Source organism: Ochotona curzoniae, unplaced genomic scaffold (genome assembly GCF_017591425.1).
Source record: "Ochotona curzoniae isolate NIBS_2020 unplaced genomic scaffold, NIBS_Ocur_1.0 contig_1014, whole genome shotgun sequence".
Classification (NCBI taxonomy): domain Eukaryota; kingdom Metazoa; phylum Chordata; class Mammalia; order Lagomorpha; family Ochotonidae; genus Ochotona; species Ochotona curzoniae.
In genome coordinates, this window is record NW_024464920.1 from 5,496,586 (window position 1) to 5,514,668 (window position 18,083).

Below are 18,083 nucleotides of genomic sequence, written 5' to 3' on the forward strand. Positions count from 1 at the left end.
GTCTCCCACGTGGGTGGCAGGAGCTCAGTTAGAGGAGGGTGTGTGTGTGGGCAGGATGCTGGAGTCAGCAGCCAGAGGCGGGTATGAAACCCACGTGCCCCCATGTGGGCGTCTCATCTGCTGGGCCAGACAGCTGCCCCCGGTGTGGAGTTCCTCCAGACCCCTCCTGTCCCGCGTGAGGGCCCTGAGTCCTAGCATTGGATCTTGAAATGTGGTGAGAATGAATTGAAATTTCTGTAGAAAAGACATGCTGTGTTTCAAAGACTTAGGGGAAAAAAAAGAATTGTGCAATATGTCACTCAAATATTTTATATTGATTCACGTTGAGATGACAATATTTTGGAGGTATTGGGTTAAATAAACTTTATCATGAAGACAAACCTCCCCCGTTTCTTTTGATCTGTTGTAGCAACTAGAGAACTTAAAATGTCATATATGCTTGCATGCCGTTTCTTTCTCCTGAACAGAACTGCTCTGTAGCACCCTGATAGATGCTATTCCGTTTTCCTGCTTGAACACTCCCATAGCTGGGGAGCTCACTCTGCCACCCCCATACAGCATGACCTGCTGCTTTACTGGGGACAACAGGTAGAATAGAAAGAATCAAGGAAAGGGAGACAGTGTCAGTGTTGCTGAGCATGGGGTGTGGCTGGGCTGTGGAGAGCAACACCTGCTATCCTCCCCGCCCCCCACTCTCCTTCTGGGGCGTCAGGCAAATCCTGGACACGGAGGACGAGCTGCAGGAGCTGCGGTCAGATGCGGTGCCTTCGGAGGTGCGCGACTGGCTGGCCTCCACTTTCACGCAACAGACTCGTGCCAAAGGCCGCAGGGCGGAGGAGAAGCCCAAGTTCCGTAGCATCGTGCACGCCGTGCAGGCTGGGATCTTTGTTGAACGGTGAGACAGGACCAGGCTTGGCTCCTCCCTCCTGGTCATCCTGGTCTGCTCTGAGCCCCCAAGCCCTGTGTTCCTGATCCCACACAGCTGTACCTGGCTACGTCCCTGCTCCTCAGACCTTTCTACCTGGGGTTCCCGCCCCCATCCCTGCTACTGTTTTCTCTTAGGATGTTCCGGAGAACATACACCTCCGTGGGCCCCACCTACTCCACCGCTGTCCACAACTGTCTCAAGGTGATGCATGTGATGGTGGGAGAAACGGAGAGACAGGAGGGGTTGGGGGATGGGACAGCGCTTGAGACCTGTGGAATCCCTCGCCATCTCCCTGCTTCCCATGTCTCCATAATCACTGGGAAGTCCTCCTCAAAATCCAACTCCGACCCTTGCTGCTGTGTCCAACCCCTCCTGCTGGCTGCATTCTTTCTCTGCAGAATCTGGACCTCTGGTGCTTTGATGTCTTTTCCTTGAATCGGGCAAGCGAAGACCATGCACTGAGGACCATTGTGTTTGAGTTGCTCACTCGGCACAACCTCATCAGCCGCTTCAAGGTTGGGCAGCACCCTGTTCTCACATTCCCATTCCCAGCTCCCCCCACCTCGCACTCCCACACTGCCCCTCCCACTCCCCCTCCTTCCACAGCTCCCTCCCACCCCACCCTGACTTTTTGAGGTCCTGTCTTCTAACTTGGTTGATTTGCTGGTCTGCAGCAGGGGTTCTGCTTTCTCTGCACCCCAAGGTGTCCTCTCTAGGCTGTCCCACTTTCCAGCTGTTCTGTCATTTGCTTGTGGACCTTTCCCGGGCCCCAGACCTAGAGTCTGTACATTGCAGCTTGCTGGACCCTTTGGGACTAGAGTCTCTCTCTTAGTTTCCTGCCCTCCCCCACACCTTAGGAGGTAGAGAAGAGGACAAACTTGACCCTTCCTCCCTCCTTCCCTGGGCAGGGCCTTCCCTAGGGAGCTGGGTTGCGTGAGCACTATTGCATCTTCAGCTTGGCTAGACAGGAAGAATAACAGGGATTAAAGACTTCTCCAGGCCCTGTGCTGGGAACAGCATCTTTTGAGAGGGATGTTTCTGCAGGGACAAAGCGCACATGGGAGCTGGGGCCGAAGGGGGCTGTTGCCCAGTCTCTCCGGGGCCAGAGGCAAGGGACTGTTGAAAGCAGCTGTCCCAGAAGGTGATGACCTTAGAAAGGTTGATGCCTCCACAGTCTGTGTCCTGTGAGCCTGCCATGACTCTGACCCTAACCCTGCCTCTAATAGCAGCTCCCCAGAGATCCGCCTGCTCCCTGCCATCCCTGGGTTGTTCCCTTGGGTCTTCCAGAGTCCTGGATGGCTGCCATGTCATGTTCTTCCTTCCAGTCCTGCTCTTTCTGGGAGACAGAACGGCAGGCTGTCCACTCCTTAGTCTTTTGTCAGCTCCTGTTTCTGCAAGCTGGTTCTCGTTTGAACTCTGAGAAGCACCTGCTTCTTCTATACTCCGCCTCCTTAACCTGATAGCATGGGCTCTGGCAGTGTGGCTTAGACCCAGTCCCAGTCTGCCTTGCTCTGAGGCTGCTAGATGAGATGGCGTATATGTGGAGACCCCAGTTGGTGGAGCTATCCTTCTCAAGCTGCCCGTTTTCCTTCTCTGGCACTCGCCCCTCCTCTGCTCCTCCCTTTTTCATCCCTTCCCTTCCCTTCAGGGACGCTATGGCAACGCAAAAGCAAGGGCAGTTGTCATGGAAACAGTCCTTTAAATTCCCTGAATTTGGGGCACAGCCCTCCAGGGGTAGAGGTGGGGACGATAGGGTCTGCCTGTGTGCTTCTCCAGTGTCTTATACCACTCTGTGGTTTTCCTCACACTATCAAGTCCAGAGCCTTCGTTCCTGCCCCATTGCAGGAGATGCAGAGGCAGGTGGAGAGACCCCAACCCCAGGGCTGTGGGAGCCCTGAGGCTGAGCCACGGTTGTACTCAAGGACAGGGCGGAGTTAGAAGTCCTTGCTTGGAAGTGCTGGCTGTGGCTGTGTGTGTGTGTGTGTTGCACATTGTGTGTCAGCGCATATGGCCACGACGTGGTCAGGGAAGGCGTCTCAGAGACGTTGGTCCACATCTGGCAGCCAGGGTTCATGCCGGGTTGCTCTTTCTCCTACTCCTGAGTTCTCCATGCTGCTCCGTTTGGGGCTGGGGCAGGGCAGTGGGATGGTAGGAAGGAAGGTAGGAGGGAAGATAGGAGGGAAGCTTTCTTTTATCAAGACTCTCCAGGGAAATAATAATAATTATATCTACTCTTTAGAGTATTGACTAAGTGCCTTGCACTTATCTCATTCAATTTCAGGTAGGTGGTATGAGCTGCCTACAGGGAGGCACGTGACTTGCCCAAGATCACTCAGCTAGCAGGTGGTGGAGCCGGGCTGTGAGCCCAGGTTCATCTGCCTGTGGGTGCCTATTGCCCTCCCAAAGAAGGGTGGAACTGCTGCAGTTAGTTCTGCAGCTCCTGGACATGGCTCCCCGACCTCCCTCTGCTGCAGATTCCCACTGTGTTTCTGATGACCTTCTTGGATGCCCTGGAGACCGGCTACGGCAAGTATAAGAACCCTTACCACAACCAGATCCACGCAGCTGACGTCACCCAGACTGTCCACTGCTTCTTGCTGCGCACCGGGATGGTGGTAGGTGGGCCTTCCCTCTTCTCTGAGATGCAGCCCTGGCATGGATTGACAGACTCACTTGACAGGATTCCTGGGGTGGGAGGACTGGGAGGCTCAAAACTTCATGGGGACTTGTGCTGTGATGGAGATGTTGCAGGTTGGAGGTGGAGATTGGGCACTGAGGCATCTGGGAGCTGGCACTGGGGGATGGAAGGAGGGGTGGCCCGGGCATGCACAGCTCTGGGCGGTGACTGGCGGCGGGCTGGCTGTCTCCCTTCCTGCCTCTCTCATTTCAGCACTGCCTGTCAGAGATCGAGGTCCTGGCCATCATCTTTGCCGCGGCCATCCACGACTATGAGCACACGGGCACTACCAATAGCTTCCACATCCAGACCAAGTGAGGGTTGGGGTGTGGCAGGGCCAGGAGGAGCCCTGTGAAGGTGGGGTGGGGGTGGGGCAGGGTACAGTCTGGACACGGTCGCCTTCGGCCACGTGTGCAGGTCGGAGTGCGCCATCCTGTACAACGACCGCTCGGTGCTGGAGAACCACCACATCAGCTCCGTTTTCCGCATGATGCAGGATGATGAGATGAACATTTTCATCAACCTCACCAAGGACGAGTTTGTGTGAGCAGAACCAGTCCTGGATGTTGCCCCACTCTTCCACCCCTGCCCGCTTCCCAGACCTCCTACCCCACCAGGGTGCACGGTGTGCCGATCATGTCTTCTGTGGTCTCTCCAGAGAGCTGCGGGCCCTGGTCATCGAGATGGTGCTGGCCACCGACATGTCCTGCCATTTCCAGCAAGTGAAGACCATGAAGACAGCACTGCAGCAGCTGGAGAGGTGGGGTGGGGTGGAGTGGGGTGGCAGGGCTGAGCCAGCAGGGTGAGATGGGGGTGTGAATGGGGGAGTCATTGTATGTGAATGTAGCCGATGACCAGGGCTTTAGCTGTCCCCACTCCAGGTGTGAGAGTTTGTACGTGTATGCATGTGTGTGCACACGTGTGTATGTGAATGTGTGTATGTGTTCACAGGTGTGTGTGTGTGTGTTTAACTGGGGAGTGCCTGGGGCTGAAGTCTGAGTCAGGAGAGTCTGTCACCGGTTCAAGATGGGAAGCCGGTGAATGTAGGGGTGCTTCATCAGCACACCCCACCCTCCACCTTCTCTGTGAAGGAGTGAGACGCCTCCCTCTTCACGCCTTGCGACTTGTCCTGTTTCAGTAGGCCCACTGGGAGAGCCCTGAGGGGGTTATAAAAAAACACCAAGGCAGGACAGAACAAAGGCCGTTGAGCACTGAATGCTGCTGTGAGGTGGGTGAGGGTGAGCCAGCTGTGTGTGTGCACGCGGTGACTCCGCGGGTCACCCTCGAGGATATCACCATGATAATGAGTGACCATGACAGCTGCTCGGCACTTAGTGTGAGCCAGCCGCTCTCCCCAGTCCTCGGCTGTTAGGTGCCATTTATTTCTCAGAACGGCTCAGTGTGTGGTGGGGTGGGTGCTTTTCCGTAGTAGGCTCGAGAAAAGGGAGATGTGGAAACAGCGGTGATGTGTGGCGAGTACTAGGTGAGGTGCAGATTCAAGCCCAGACATGAGGAATTCAGGAGTTAGTATTTCTTCCAGCTGTGCTGCTGGGGCTTCGGGGAGTTCACGGGGACGGGATGCAACCATGAGAGAAAAGATTGAAATGCACGCATGGGTGCTTTTATGTTTTATTTTTTTCACAATGTGCATGCATTTCTCATGAGTTTTTTGATGAACTCTCCTTATGCTTGGAATTAGAAGTTTATGTATTTTTTGCACTGAAATAAATCTCTTTCAGTTCCTTTTCCCTGACCATTGGGGCGTACCTTGTGTGGGTGTGTATGCACACGAATGGGTTTGAGAGAGGGCATGAGATGGGGCGTTAGGCAGTGGTTGAGGGTTCCTTTCTCTAAAATACCAGCCCCGCTTCCTTTGCCCTCTGCCCCACCCAGGATCGACAAGCCCAAGGCTCTGTCTCTACTCTTGCACGCTGCTGACATCAGCCACCCCACCAAGCAGTGGCCGGTGCACAGCCGCTGGACCAAGGCCCTCATGGAGGAATTCTTCCGCCAGGTAGAATCTTGCCCACCCCCTGCCCTCTCTTCTCACTCAGCTCGGTCCTCCTCCTCTGGATCACCCTATGTGTGATCCCGTATGTGTGAGAAAGAGATCTCATTATCCTTAAGTCTCATGGTGGTCGCCGATAGCTTGTACTCCATTTACATGTCACTCGTTTCCAGGTCCAAAGTGAGGAATTTCCCCCTCATCACTTGCTCCAGCAGCCCCTTCCCATCCCCACCTGCACCCCAGGCCTGTTAAGGCTGAAGTGTCCACTCTCGCTTCCCCACAGGGTGACAAGGAGGCTGAGCTGGGCCTGCCCTTCTCTCCGCTCTGTGATCGCACCTCCACTCTGGTGGCCCAGTCCCAGATAGGTGAGTGTCCCCGTCCTGCTGGGAGGATGGGGTTGGGAAGGGGTCCTCCCACTGTCCAGAGGGGGCTGGCATTGCTCCAGGAGCATAGGTTCCCCCATAGGTAAGGGGCAAACCTGCTTTGTCAGAGCCGGGAGATGGGGGTAGGAGGGCAGGGGCTGCTTAGAGTGGGAAGGTGGCATATCATCGCAATGCCTGCTGCCACTTGCCAGCCCAGGTGACCTCTGTGCACCCAGGGGTGGCCAAGACACCTCTGGCATGTGACTCTGTACCCTGCAGGTTTCATTGACTTCATAGTGGAGCCCACATTCTCTGTGCTGACTGACGTGGCTGAGAAAAGCGTGCAGCCCCTGGTGGATGATGACTCCAAGTCTAAAAATCAGCCCAGGTGAGGATGGCTGGGGGCGGCCGGTCAGGCTCTGGGTTCTGGGCCATACACATGATCTGCCCGCTGGATGGGGTGGTGGCTGTGGCAGCGGTGAGGTCCCTCTGCTAGCTATAACGTTGGGGCCAGGTGCACTGTGCACCTGTGCTGACCTCCCTGCTTTATCTCTCCCTTTTTGTGTTGCCTTGTGGGAGAGACAGGGTGGCGAAGGGGTATAGGCGGAAAGGACAGGGACTTTAGGCTCCCAGTCTGGGGCGGTGCTGGGCTGGGCTAAGTCTCATGGCTGGGGTTTGCTTTTAGCTTCCAGTGGCGCCAGCCTTCTTTGGACGTGGACGTGGGTGACCCCAACCCTGACGTGGTCAGCTTCCGTTCCACCTGGACCAAATACATCCAGGAGAACAAGCAGAAGTGGAAGGAACGGGCGGCCAGTGGTGGGTGCTCTGGGGGTGCAGGTTGGGGAGATCCACTGGAGGCAGCTGGTGGGACCTTAGCAGATCATAGCGGATCTGTTTTCCTTAAGCCTCTGAGGCAGCTCTGTCATTTTTGGCAATTGGGAACACAACTAATTGGACTAGGGTCAGAGTCCAGGAAAGACTGAACAGCTCAACAGGTCTGGAGAGAGGCTGGGAACTGCTATAGCATTCTACAACCCAGGGGCCTCCAGAGTCACAGGGGGTTGCTGCAAATGGGGTTCCCTGTAGATGTGGGTGGGCCCGGCTGGGACGTCCTTCCTTCACACGGGGCCAGAGAGGCTATCTCGTGTGACCTGGGCTTGGGGGGGGATGGGGACAGGTCAGTGGTGATCTAGCCCTGCCTCCCCTTTGCAGGCGTCACCAATCAGATGTCCATTGATGAGCTGTCACCTTGTGATGAGGAGGCCCCATCCTCGCCTGCGGAAGATGAACACAATCAAAATGGGAATCTGGACTAGCTCTGCCTGGGGCCGGCCCGGGTGAGCCAGGGCTCAGGAGGGGGCTGGGTGGCCACCATGGCACCGCTCATCAGTTGTCTGCAGGGGGTGATGGGGAATGGTGCATGGAGGTGAGGGTCTCCCTCACCCTTTCCCAAGGGAAGAGAGAGGAAGCGAAGGTGACATGTGGAGGGAGTCCTCCCACCGTTGCGGTTCCTTGGCTCCTGCAGGAAGGGAGGCACGGCTTCCCCACATGGGAGCAGGCACGTGGGATCTGTACCTGCTGCGGCTCCCTCCATGTGCAGCCCGTTGGGGGTGAGGGAAGTGGTGCTGGCCCAGATGCCAGGCCGCGGGGAGGTTGGCAGAACCGGATTGTTCCTTCTGGCCTCAGCTCACGCCCTTGGTGGGTCACCTTCCCCAGGGCACTTTTGCATAGCCCTGCATGGGAGCTGGGGCCTGCCTGGGCTTGGAGGACCGGTGAGCCTGCAGATGGAGGCAGCCTTTGCACGCTCAGGCCTTGACCTCTTCCCCCAGGTCCTCGCCGAGGCCAGAGTGCTTGATGCCATCAGCACCATCCATCGGGACATCTGCTCCAAGGGGCGTGGAGGTGGCCCGAGGGACCACCCACCCAAAGGCCACGTGGATTCTCTGGATTGTGGGTCCGGGGAAGGGCCCCTTCCACCTGCCACCCTTTGGGGCCCACTTTAATCCCTGGGCAGCAGGATTGGGAAACACGAGGCTCCCAGTGGTCACTGTGCCCCGCCCCCTGCCTCTGGCCCCCTCTCATGGTCATGGCTGCCTGGGAGGGAGCCGGGGTGCCTCCCGGCCATGGGGAGGGGGAGGTCAGAGCTGCCAGCGCCCCGGGCCCTCCCCCATCCTTTTTGCCTCCAAGTTTCTAAGCAATACATTTTGGGGGTTCCCTCAGCCCCCCACCCCAGATCTTAGCTGGCAGATCTGGGGCCCCCTTCTCCTCCCTACCCCATGGGGAAGGGCTGAAGTAGGATAGAAGGCTGGGGTTCCCTGGCCCAAGTGTGGGGTGCAGAGGGGCATGGCTGCTCCCTAGGCCCTGTAAGTGTGGGTGGGAGGCGGCAGCCCCTGTACCCACACTTATTCTACTTCAGCCAGACTTTCTGCCGTTTACCCCTGCCCTATCCCCTCTACCATTCTGAAACAGAGAAGCCAGGAGGGCCAGGGGCTGGAATGAAGCCTTTTTTTTTTTTCTGGGGAGGGGGAGGTCCTCTAGGCCTGACCTAGAGGATAGGGGGCTGGGTTCTTGGTGCCCCCTTCCTCCTCCTAGTGCTAGGAGGCTCCTGCCGACCAATGTCTGTAAAGGGTCTGGGTGCCTTCAGGATGGGTCTTGGCGCTCAGGCTAGAGGGACTAGGGTGGGAGGCGAGTGTGAGGTGTGGTGCCCGACAACAGCGTCCCTGGCCAGGGATGCTGGGGCCGTGATGGGCTGAAGGTGGGTGGGTGGGGGGCTCCACGCTGCTACTGCTGCTGCTGCCACCACCCGCCAGATCCTATGCTGCCCCCTCCTCTCTTTGGGCTCCCCCTCGTCCCAGGTGACCGCCCCCCCACACCCGCTGTCCTTGTACATACCAGCCAAGCATTTGTACAGTTGCCTCCCCTGTGCGTGTACACTCTATGTCCTTGGTCTCTGAGACCCACCAGCCCAATACTAGTCCCAGACGCATGTGACTCACACCCACCCCAGGTCTCCCATACCCCCACTATAGCCAGAGATCAATAAAGAAGGGAGACCGGGTCTGTCTGTGTGTGGGGTTTGCTGAGTGATGTCAAGTGAGCACCATAGCATACACCGGCTTCTGGAAATTCTGGAAGACTCAGGGTGGGGAGGTTCCCAGAACGCAGAAGTAGGCAAGCTGTAGACCCTGCCCCTGGCCTCACAGTGGGGCAGGTGCATGGCTCACATGGGACCCTGACCTTGTCTTTGGGTCTGCTATTTGTGGCTCCCTCATCTTCCCTTCTGTTGCCTGGGCAAGACAAACAGGGACGGCAGAGACACTGTGGGATGTGTAGGATGCTTGGTTTATGCCTTTCCTTTGCCCCTCTGTGTCTGGGACAAAGGGAGACACGACTGTTCCCATTCCTGGACTTTGTGTGTGTGCTAATGGACTGGAATGAGGGAGCTGGAGAAGGGAACACATCCTTCAGGAAGGCAGCAGGGTCTGGGAAGCACCCACACGCCTTGTCAGAGTGCAGTTCCCCACATCGTCCAGCAGGAGACGCTCGTGGCGCACAGTGACAGCGTGAGCGCTCCCAGTTTCGCAGGTGCACGGCGGCCCTCCTGCCAGATGGCAGCATCTTCCCCTAGCCTCATCCCACAGGCTGCCCAGGCTCAGGGTTGGTGACTGTGCAGAGAGAATTCTCCGAGTCCAGGAAAAGAAGTAAAGTGCCAACGACCTAACACCAAATTTATCACTTTTTAAAAACGAGATGTTTTTTTCCAAAAAGTGAGAAAGTAAGAAACAGATCCAGTGTCAGTGCATGCCCCAACTGTGGTCTCCATCTAGGATACCTCCTCCTTCTCTCTCAGACCTGTCATGGGGGTAAAAAGAAAAGGTGAGCACGAGGCCCAGGGGCCATCTGGTTCCCTCACCTGCTGGTCTGCCCTACAGCCCACCTGCCAAGCACCCAGCACGACGAGAAAGCCAGTTCTGCTGTCTGATAACCACTTTCAGTCCATTGCCAGTCGATGGCTGTGTGTGTATTCACAGAACAGACCAGGAGGTCCCATCACACACAGCCTACCCAGCTTGGGAAGGTGAGGAACACCCTTTGGGAACCAGTGCTCTTTGTCTGTGTGCAGTCACCCATCACCCATTCCAGGATATGGAGGTCCTACAGCGAGTCTGACCTCAGTGCCCCCTGCTGCAGTGTGGTCCCTCTGAGGACAAAAAAAAAAAAAGCCCTCTCATCACAGAAGACAGTGTCTCAATGACAAAAGTTCCCCTTGCCCCTCAGCATGTGGCCTGTTCCTCGGGGTCCTCCTTACCGCGCTGGCTCCCTGGCAGTCCGGTGGCTTCGGGGTGGTGGGGTCCCCTGTGCCAGCTTCCTCACTGCGCCTCTCCTGAGCTCTGGGGCTGGGCTGTGCAGGCTCTAGGAAGGGAGAGGTAGTATTGGGGAAGGGGCCTTGGCTGGTTGGCAGTGCATTGCTCGTGGAACCCTGTGCTGCAGGCAGTGGGGAGAGGCGCCCAGGACGCATGGTGCATGGTCTCTGATCTCCATGGCTGCCTTGGGTTCTCTGCTTCTTTAAATCTGCTATCGACAAGTGCAAAAACAGAACAGAAAGCCACCCCCCCCAAATAAACCTCTGCAGAAAGTTAGGACACGGAGTAGACAATGTACAGCTCCAAAGGACCTGGACTGCTGGCCAGCGCCTTCTAGTCTGTGCTTATCTCACTCACGCACGTCACTGCCTTGCGAGGACTGATGTGTGTGTGATTGGGAAGTTTCATGCGATACACAGTGTCGATACTGGATTACCTTCAAGAGGTCGAAAAAATCCTGCATTCTGGTGCGTGCTAACATCACACACTCGCTGCACGTGGTTGCCAGGTGTGTGTCAGGAGCTCGGTCTCACAGACCAGTCTCACTGAGCAGTCACACACAGCCCAGTGCATTGGCTGAGCTAAGGAAGCAGCAAGTGGCAGAGAGAAGGTTCTAGCCTGTGGGTAGGGAGCAGCCACCACAGGAGCCCTGAAGTCCAAGGCAGGGGGTGGTGTTAGACAGGAAAGTGTGCAGAGGTGCCCACGATGCCTTGGGGTGGGTTTTGCCTTCCCCTGCGCCTCTCCCAGGTGCCAACTCTTGCCCCTCCCCAGTGGGCGAGGCTTGCCTGCAGCCTGGCTGAGGGACAGGCTGCCCGGGGCCCTCCCAGCCTGCACGTACTCTGTGCTGTGCCAGAGGAGCCCAGCGCGGAGTCCGCTCCCGTGCCCGCGGTCCCTGGTGGGCAGCACTCCTGGCTCCCTGTGCTCTCGCCGGCTTCGTCGGGCTCCTCTCCTTGCTGCTGTTGCCCCAGGTGCTGTTCAACCATCATGTGCAGCTCTGGGGACACACACAGAGGGAGGCAGCACTGGGCGAGGCTGCCCCAAACTCGACAGTCTCACCTAGGGGTCGGCACACGTGACCGGGATTTGGCCTCTGCCCACCTTCCCCACTGAGGGCTGAACCGGAAGGCAAATGAGCTGGGTACCAGCTAGATCCCAAGCAGTGCTTCTGCCAGGGGTGGCCACTGTGAGGCACTGTGCTCAGGAGGCGGGCACCTCACGGCACAGCGGGTCCTCTGCCCTGGGAAGGCAGCAGGAGACGGCCCACATCTGGTCCCCTGCCACCTGGATCCTGGCTTCGTCCTGGCCTGCTGCTGGCACAACCAGCTGAGGACTGAACCAGCAGAGGGAAGCGCTCTCTGTCACTCTCCCTTTCAAATAAACAAGTAAATACACTTTAAAAACAAAACACTTCTTCCAAAGGTGAGTGGTGGTGGTAGGAGAAGAGCCTTTTGTGCTTGGAATAGAAGGTGGAGCTGATGTGGTGCAGCAAGTTAAGCTGCAGCCTACGTTGCTGGCATCCATGTGACTGGCAGTTCGAGTCTGACTGCTTCCCATCCAGCTCCCTGCTAATGCCCCTGGGAGAAAAGCAGAAGATGGCCCACATGCATGGGCCGCCGCGCCCATGTGGGAGACCGTGATGGGCTCAGACTCCTGGCTTTGGCCTAACCCTGGTCGTTTGGACCTAGGCCTCCTGTTCTGCCTGATCCTTGTGGTCATTGCGGGGAATAAACCAGCAGATAGAAAATCTCTTTCTTTCTCTCCTGTCTCATCTCTCTGTCATTCTACCTTTCAAAGAAAATAAATCTTAAGTAATAAAAGATAGCTGACTGGCTGGGATACCTGGCTTCCTCCAGGGGAAGGCAGAAAGATACAAGCTCAGCTGAGCAGGAGGGCAGACAAGCCGGGCAATAGGCAGGCACAGAAGTTATATGGCCAGCAGTGCGCCAGCAGCGTGCCAGCAGCCCTCAGGTACCCTGGCGTGCACACATGCGTGCAGCGCCCTATGCTAGTGAGTTCATAAATGGCGTGCCACTTTCCAGGCTCCGAGGGTCAGGGGTTCAAGTGGTATCAGCTCACTCTGAGAAAGTCTGACCTGACCATCTCCCCAGGATCCCTTCCCAAGGGGTCAGTTTTGCCTACTCAGTCTCCGCCCTTGGGGCAAAAAGGGGCAGCAGCTTGGCGCACCTTTCATCGTGGGAGTGGTCCTTGTTGTCTTCTTCCGTTGCCGTGGAGACATAGCCAGGGTGGACTGTGGGGGATATGGAGCAGAGATGGGTGCCAGGCGTGCTCACTCTGCCACCCCATCTTGCTTCGCTTTTTGATGGAGGGGGTTGAGAGGCAGTGAGGGCTTCAGCAAGGCAAGGAGAACAATGCTTGACTCCCCAGCCACCCGCCCAGCGGGTCAGGGAGACCCTGTGCACTCTGCAAGTACACATGAGTGTGTGTGTGTGTGTGTGTGTGTGTGTGTGTGTAAGCATGCAGGACCATTTGTTCACCTGTTTGGATGCGGGGAAGGAGGGGTCAGGGTTTTGGGGACTTGCCCCCTAAGAAGCTGTGGGTTCCTCAGACTTCTGGGTGGAAGGGACCAGCTCACCTTGAGAAGTGGGTTGGGGATCCGGTCTTCATCCACCTCTGAGGGGAACAGGGACAAGAGAGGTGATAAGGACAGGAGATCCAGGGCGACCCCACAGTGCTGACTTGCCAAGGGAGTTGGGGGGCTTTGTAGTCATCTCCTTCCTGATCTGTCTCTTACCTCCTCTGCTCCAGGAAGCTGCCCTGACGCTGCCCAGCCTTCTCTCCCTTCCCCCCCTCCTGCTCTGCCGGCAGACCCTAACCCATGCCTCTAGTCTTGTCCTTGACCATGAGGTTGCAGACCCAGAGGTCTCTGGCAGCAGGCTCTGCAGCCTGTTCTCTCAGTTTGCCAGGCTTACCCCCCACCCCAGGGCTCTGCATGGGAGGCAACACAGAGGCCACAGCAGGGGCCGGGACGATGGTGGCTGTCCCAGGAGGTCCAGGCACCTGGGTTCTAGACCGGCTCACCAGCCTGGCTCACCCTCCTTCACCCCAGCAGCCCCCTTCCCGTCACTCTCTCCGCAGCCCTTGATGGGACACTGGCGCCCAGTATCCCAGCTGCTCCCAGGGCTGTTTCTAACCTTCGCCTTTCCTCTGGGGGCCAAGAAGAGAGCTGGTGGAGGCGGGCCCTCCCCCTCACAGCTGTCACTGCCTCTGGGGGTGGGGGCAGCAGTTGCTGGAGAAACCTGGGAAGCTGTTGCCGCAGCAACCGGCCCACCATTGACCACCCTAATGCCTCCTGGCGGGGGGGGGGTTGGGTACCGGGGTGGTCTCCTCCACTTCCCAGCACTGCTCTGTCTGGCTAACAGTGGAGGAGATCCTGCTAATGTAACCACAGCGCTGGCTTGCTTGCCTTGGGGAAGATCCAGGGGCCCTGCCCTCCATCCCCCTGGCACCCCAGCCGTCTGTGGTGACTCCTAGTCCCCTTGGTGCTCTGGCCCTGGGTTACCTGGGGAAGACTGGTCACTGGTCAGCACGAGGGTGGCCGGGGTGGGGCGACGCCTCCGAATCTGAGTGGGGTGGGGGGAAGGGTGGGAAAGTGGGAAGAAGTCAAGTGCAGGTGGAGGTGTCACAGCTCACCCCACACAGCCAGCCCTCTGGACACACACCTCTGAGAAGGCCACCATGCACTGGACCCACCGGGCCAGGGTGGCCAACCCAGGGGACTACTGCTCCCAGGGACCCAAACGCCACCTGTCTTGCTCCATCTCCCCTGTCCCCCCTCCATCACAGCAGCCCTATCTGCTCTAATGCATCGATTTCTGGCCTGCTGTCCTTCCGTCCGTTCTGGATCAATGGTCAGAAATAACCTAGGAGGGTGTAGACCTTTGTCTTGGCCTCTCACCCAGCCACCCGCTCCACTCCTAGCAGGCATTAACCTTCAGTGGGCCAGTGCTTAGCAACAGCAACCCTCAGTTCTATCTAGCGGGAGGCAGGGCGGGGCACAGGGTGGGAGGGGCTGAACTGCATCTCCTCTGGCCCTCTGCCCCCACACCTCCGCTTCAGGGCCCCCGACCTGGGACACACCATTGTTCTGATTGGCTGGGAAGCAGGATGAGGGGAAATCCCTGTTAAGGTGACTGCCCCACACGGAGGAGTCCCAGGCAGGACCTGGTTCAGATCTTCAAGTTGAGCTGAGAAAAATCTCACTGAGTTTTAAGGTCTCCTAAGACACTAACACACAAAGCTGGTGGATGGCAGGGCTCCCGGAGTGCCCCCTCCCCTGCTGCCATTCTTGTGTCATTGCTGTAAGTTGGCTCAAGGACTCCTGGGACGTGTAGTTTTTCTCCCGGACTCTGGTGGCTTGGAAATGAGTGGAACGAAGTATTGGAGTTGCCGGTGCAGCTTCTTCCAGGAGGGCAGTGGAGCGGGAAGGCCAATAGGCCAGGGGAGGACGAGGGCAGAGGGCACGGACAGTGAATGGTCAACCCCTACCCCCGCCCCTCTCTTTTTGCAGGTGGCTTGCTCAGCATTGGAACCAAGGGCAGCACAGGGTAGGGGATAGTGGTGAAATGCCGTCCTTCTTTGCCCAGGGGTGCCAGTTGTGCAAGAGGAGGGTACTATCCCCAGAAAAGCAGGTGCCCCTTAAGGGGCTGATGAGGGGTGGGACCGTTTCCTAGGAGATTGAGTGGCATCCGTTTTTGGTGACATTTGAAGGTCCTTGGCAATAGCGGTCCTGTGTGTGTGTGGGCACGCACACACATTAACCATCCACTGTTTCTGCCCAGTTGCAAAAAGGGCCAAAGACTGGCAGCTGGGCACAGGCAATCCACGTGACTGGGGTGAGGGCCCTCGTTTTGCTAGGACACACTCTTCCTCCCTGTTCCTTTGGCGGCAGAAGGGATGGGAGCAGTGAGGACTGGTGCGTTGATGTGACATCCACATTGGGAGAGGAACCTGTCAGTGGGGCCCTAGGGGACTCCGAGAGGGCAGCAGGACTCTGCGACCCTGGACATGTCCTCCTCCCTTATCTGATTTCCTGGTCTTGGACCAGGCTTCTAATCGCTCCGAGTCCTTGAGAAGTGTGATGTCCTACATCAGGAGGCAGGAAAAGTCACACTTGCTGGGGCACTTCCCAGGCTGGGCTTCTGCACCCAGCCTGGCCGCTGGCTCTGAAGGACACATGGTGCCTTCACCCCTGCATTCTTTTCCACAACAGTTAGGCCAAAGGCCGGGGAGCTGGGTGCTCCTTTCACCTCCCCGGGTAGGGCTGGGTTAGGGGCTCCTGACAAACCCATACACTCAGGCAGCACAGCAGCAGGGACAGGTCTGAGTCTACAGGTAGAGAGAGCCCCAGGCCTCGGAGACACGGATTTCTGAAGATGCCAGGAAAGAAAGCAGGTCTAAGTTCCAGCAATCTTTCCTCCCCCGACTCCCCCCCAATTGCTTCACACATGCCCCCTTTCCCCCCAGATTCCTCAGCCAGCTGGCCTGCCCCTCCTCCCTCCAACCCACACCCATTACACCTGCCTTCAACACCAAACAGAAGCAGGTGCCCGGCGCCAGCGCGACGTGTTCCCAGCCTCACCCCACCCACTGTGGCCTGGTCTTGGGTGTGGGGTGATTCTAGCCTGGCCCTTGCTTTCCAGCACTCTTCCTTTGACCTCCAGGGAACCCTGCACGCTAGCATCTTCCTCATTCTCAGGAGGCTTCTGGCCCCTCCCACACTCAAACCTTGGATGCTGGAGATGAAACAGGGAGGGTGGGGAGGGCGGAGACCAGGGACCTGAGCGTTTCCCTGTTTTGGGGAGCAGGAGTTACAGAGGTGCCTTTCCCCTCCACATCCACACCTTGGTATGTCACACAGCTGGAGTGGAAACGACAGAGCCCCTCCCTGGGCCCACCCCAGGGGGGCACACAGCCCTTTTTTTGGGTGGAGTGTGCGGCCCCACCAGAGCCTGGCAGCTGTTGGTCAGGGGGCAGGCAGGGGGCGGTGGGGGGCGGTGGGGAGTAGGTGGGAAGCAGAGAGCTGCCCTTGTGGGAAGGAACCCCTTCTTTTGGGAGGGGTGGAGTCTGGGCAGGTGGACAGAGAATACAAAGAGATGGAGTGATGGGCAGACACAGAGATCTTGGGCAAATGGGCAGTAGTAAGGACCATGGGTGGCCACCCTCTCTCCACACACACACACACACACACACACACACACACACACACACACACGCTCACTCTCTCACTGAGACACTGCCGCTGTGCCAGGCTGCTGAGCTAAAAATAGGCCAGGCCAGGAGGCTGGGCCAAGGCCCTGGACTCCCACCTCTCCAGTGAGGCCCTTCCTGGTGGCTCAGCTGGGGACCCCTTTGCCTCCTGGTGTCAAGAAGGCTGTCTGTCCCCCGCGCCCCCCCCCCCCCCCCCCCCCCCGGCCTCTCAGCACTTACTCACTCCATCCCACCCCACTCCAGCTGGGATTCCAAAGGGCAGGAGTTGAGAACCACGTGTCCAGACTTGCAGGACAAGGGAGGACCCCTGGCTGCAGCGGGGAGCAGCCTTCCTCCTCCAAAGCCCCAGCCCCTGGGCTTGGTTGGTCCCTGCATCACCTGGCCAGCTCTCTGAGAAGCCGGCAAGGTGTGCCTCCAGGTAGGCAGCGACGTGAGAGCTGCCTCCCTGCCAACTCCCCACCGCACCAGCCCCTCGGTCACCCACCCCCTCCCTGTCCCCTCCCGAGCGGAGGCAGGTCCTCTTGGCGCGGTCAGCAACCTAGGAAACTCTGGTGGTGGTGGGGTGATGGGGTGGTGGGGGGGGCAAGGCTGGTGAAGAGGGAGGAGGGGTCGTGTCCTCGTGAAGGCCCCCTCCCCCAGGGTGGGGTGTAGGGAGCGACTCTGGCGGGGTCAGCCGTGGGGTGGACAGTCTGCACAGATGGACAGATGTGGCTCCGACGGTGGGGGAGGGGACAGAGACCCTCGCCCTCCCCTCCGAAAGAGCACATTCGTCCTCCAAGGGACGCGCAGCTCCGGGAAGACTGGACAGGGATTCCGGGTGGCCCCGGTCCAGGGGTCCCTCGCGTCTTTCGCTGGGCGAGTCCCCAGCCGCCCCGCCCTGCTCCGCACCTGCTCCGCCGCCTCGGGATCAAGGTGCGGCTCCAGCAGCGGGACCGTGAACTGGATCTTCCGGGGACTGTTGTCTTGCTCCATGGCTTGGGGCGGCGGCCGCGGCGCCCGCGCTGCGGCGGGGGGCGGGAAGGCGGCGGGACTCGGGGCTGGGGCGGGCGCGCGCCCCTCTCCGCTGCGCTCCGGCCCCGGCCCCAGCCCGGCGCGCTCGGCTCCCGGCTCCCGGCTCCCGGCTCAGCGCTCTCGGCTCCCGGCTCCGGGGACTGGGTGGCCACCGATTGGCTCCGCACCCGCCGCTCCCGGCCCCCTCCCCCCTCCCCCAGCCCGGAGCCTTAACCCCGTCGTGGCCGCGCCTGCCAGCTGCCGGGGGTCACCACCCCCGAGGGCGGGTGCGAGGGCGCCGGGCGTGGCCGGTCCCTGCGGACACCCGGCTGCCCTCGGAGTTCTGGCCAGAGAGTAGAGATGGGGAGTGGCTACGTAGAACTTGTCCAAGCCTGGGCAGGTTTTAGAGGGGGCGGAGGGAGGTGAGGGGGAAGGGTGAGGGCTGGGGAGGGTGGAGGGGAGCAGGTGGCACAGGCGAGAGGGAGATTTTATTTCTCATCTACGGGGGTGGGGGTGGGGTTATCTC

At 58.7% G+C, this 18,083-nt stretch overlaps 2 protein-coding genes across 4 annotated transcripts in view; one reads left to right on the forward strand and one right to left on the reverse strand.

Annotated features, from left to right (window-relative positions):
• Positions 1-9,024, forward strand: part of PDE1B (phosphodiesterase 1B) — a 29,189-nt gene extending 20,165 nt beyond the window's left edge. For all 3 annotated transcript variants that reach the window (XM_040980068.1, XM_040980077.1, XM_040980087.1), the window contains 13 exons: positions 713-895; positions 1,063-1,129; positions 1,327-1,443; positions 3,403-3,543; positions 3,819-3,919; positions 4,023-4,148; positions 4,264-4,365; positions 5,499-5,619; positions 5,897-5,978; positions 6,255-6,363; positions 6,661-6,791; positions 7,188-7,312; positions 7,805-9,024. In XM_040980068.1, coding sequence (XP_040836002.1) covers positions 713-895; positions 1,063-1,129; positions 1,327-1,443; positions 3,403-3,543; positions 3,819-3,919; positions 4,023-4,148; positions 4,264-4,365; positions 5,499-5,619; positions 5,897-5,978; positions 6,255-6,363; positions 6,661-6,791; positions 7,188-7,291 — 1,384 coding nt within the window. In that variant the 3' untranslated portion in view covers positions 7,292-7,312; positions 7,805-9,024. The remainder of the gene's footprint in view (positions 1-712; positions 896-1,062; positions 1,130-1,326; positions 1,444-3,402; positions 3,544-3,818; positions 3,920-4,022; positions 4,149-4,263; positions 4,366-5,498; positions 5,620-5,896; positions 5,979-6,254; positions 6,364-6,660; positions 6,792-7,187; positions 7,313-7,804) is intronic.
• PPP1R1A (protein phosphatase 1 regulatory inhibitor subunit 1A) lies at positions 7,781-17,539 on the reverse strand. The gene is made up of 7 exons (XM_040977940.1): positions 17,456-17,539; positions 13,860-13,920; positions 12,933-12,970; positions 12,524-12,587; positions 11,178-11,333; positions 10,285-10,388; positions 7,781-7,918 (listed from the first exon to the last, which is right to left on the reverse strand). Exons 1-7 carry the CDS (start codon positions 17,537-17,539, stop codon positions 7,781-7,783), a joined length of 645 nt encoding a protein of 214 aa, XP_040833874.1.
• Positions 17,540-18,083: the final 544 nt, after the last annotated feature.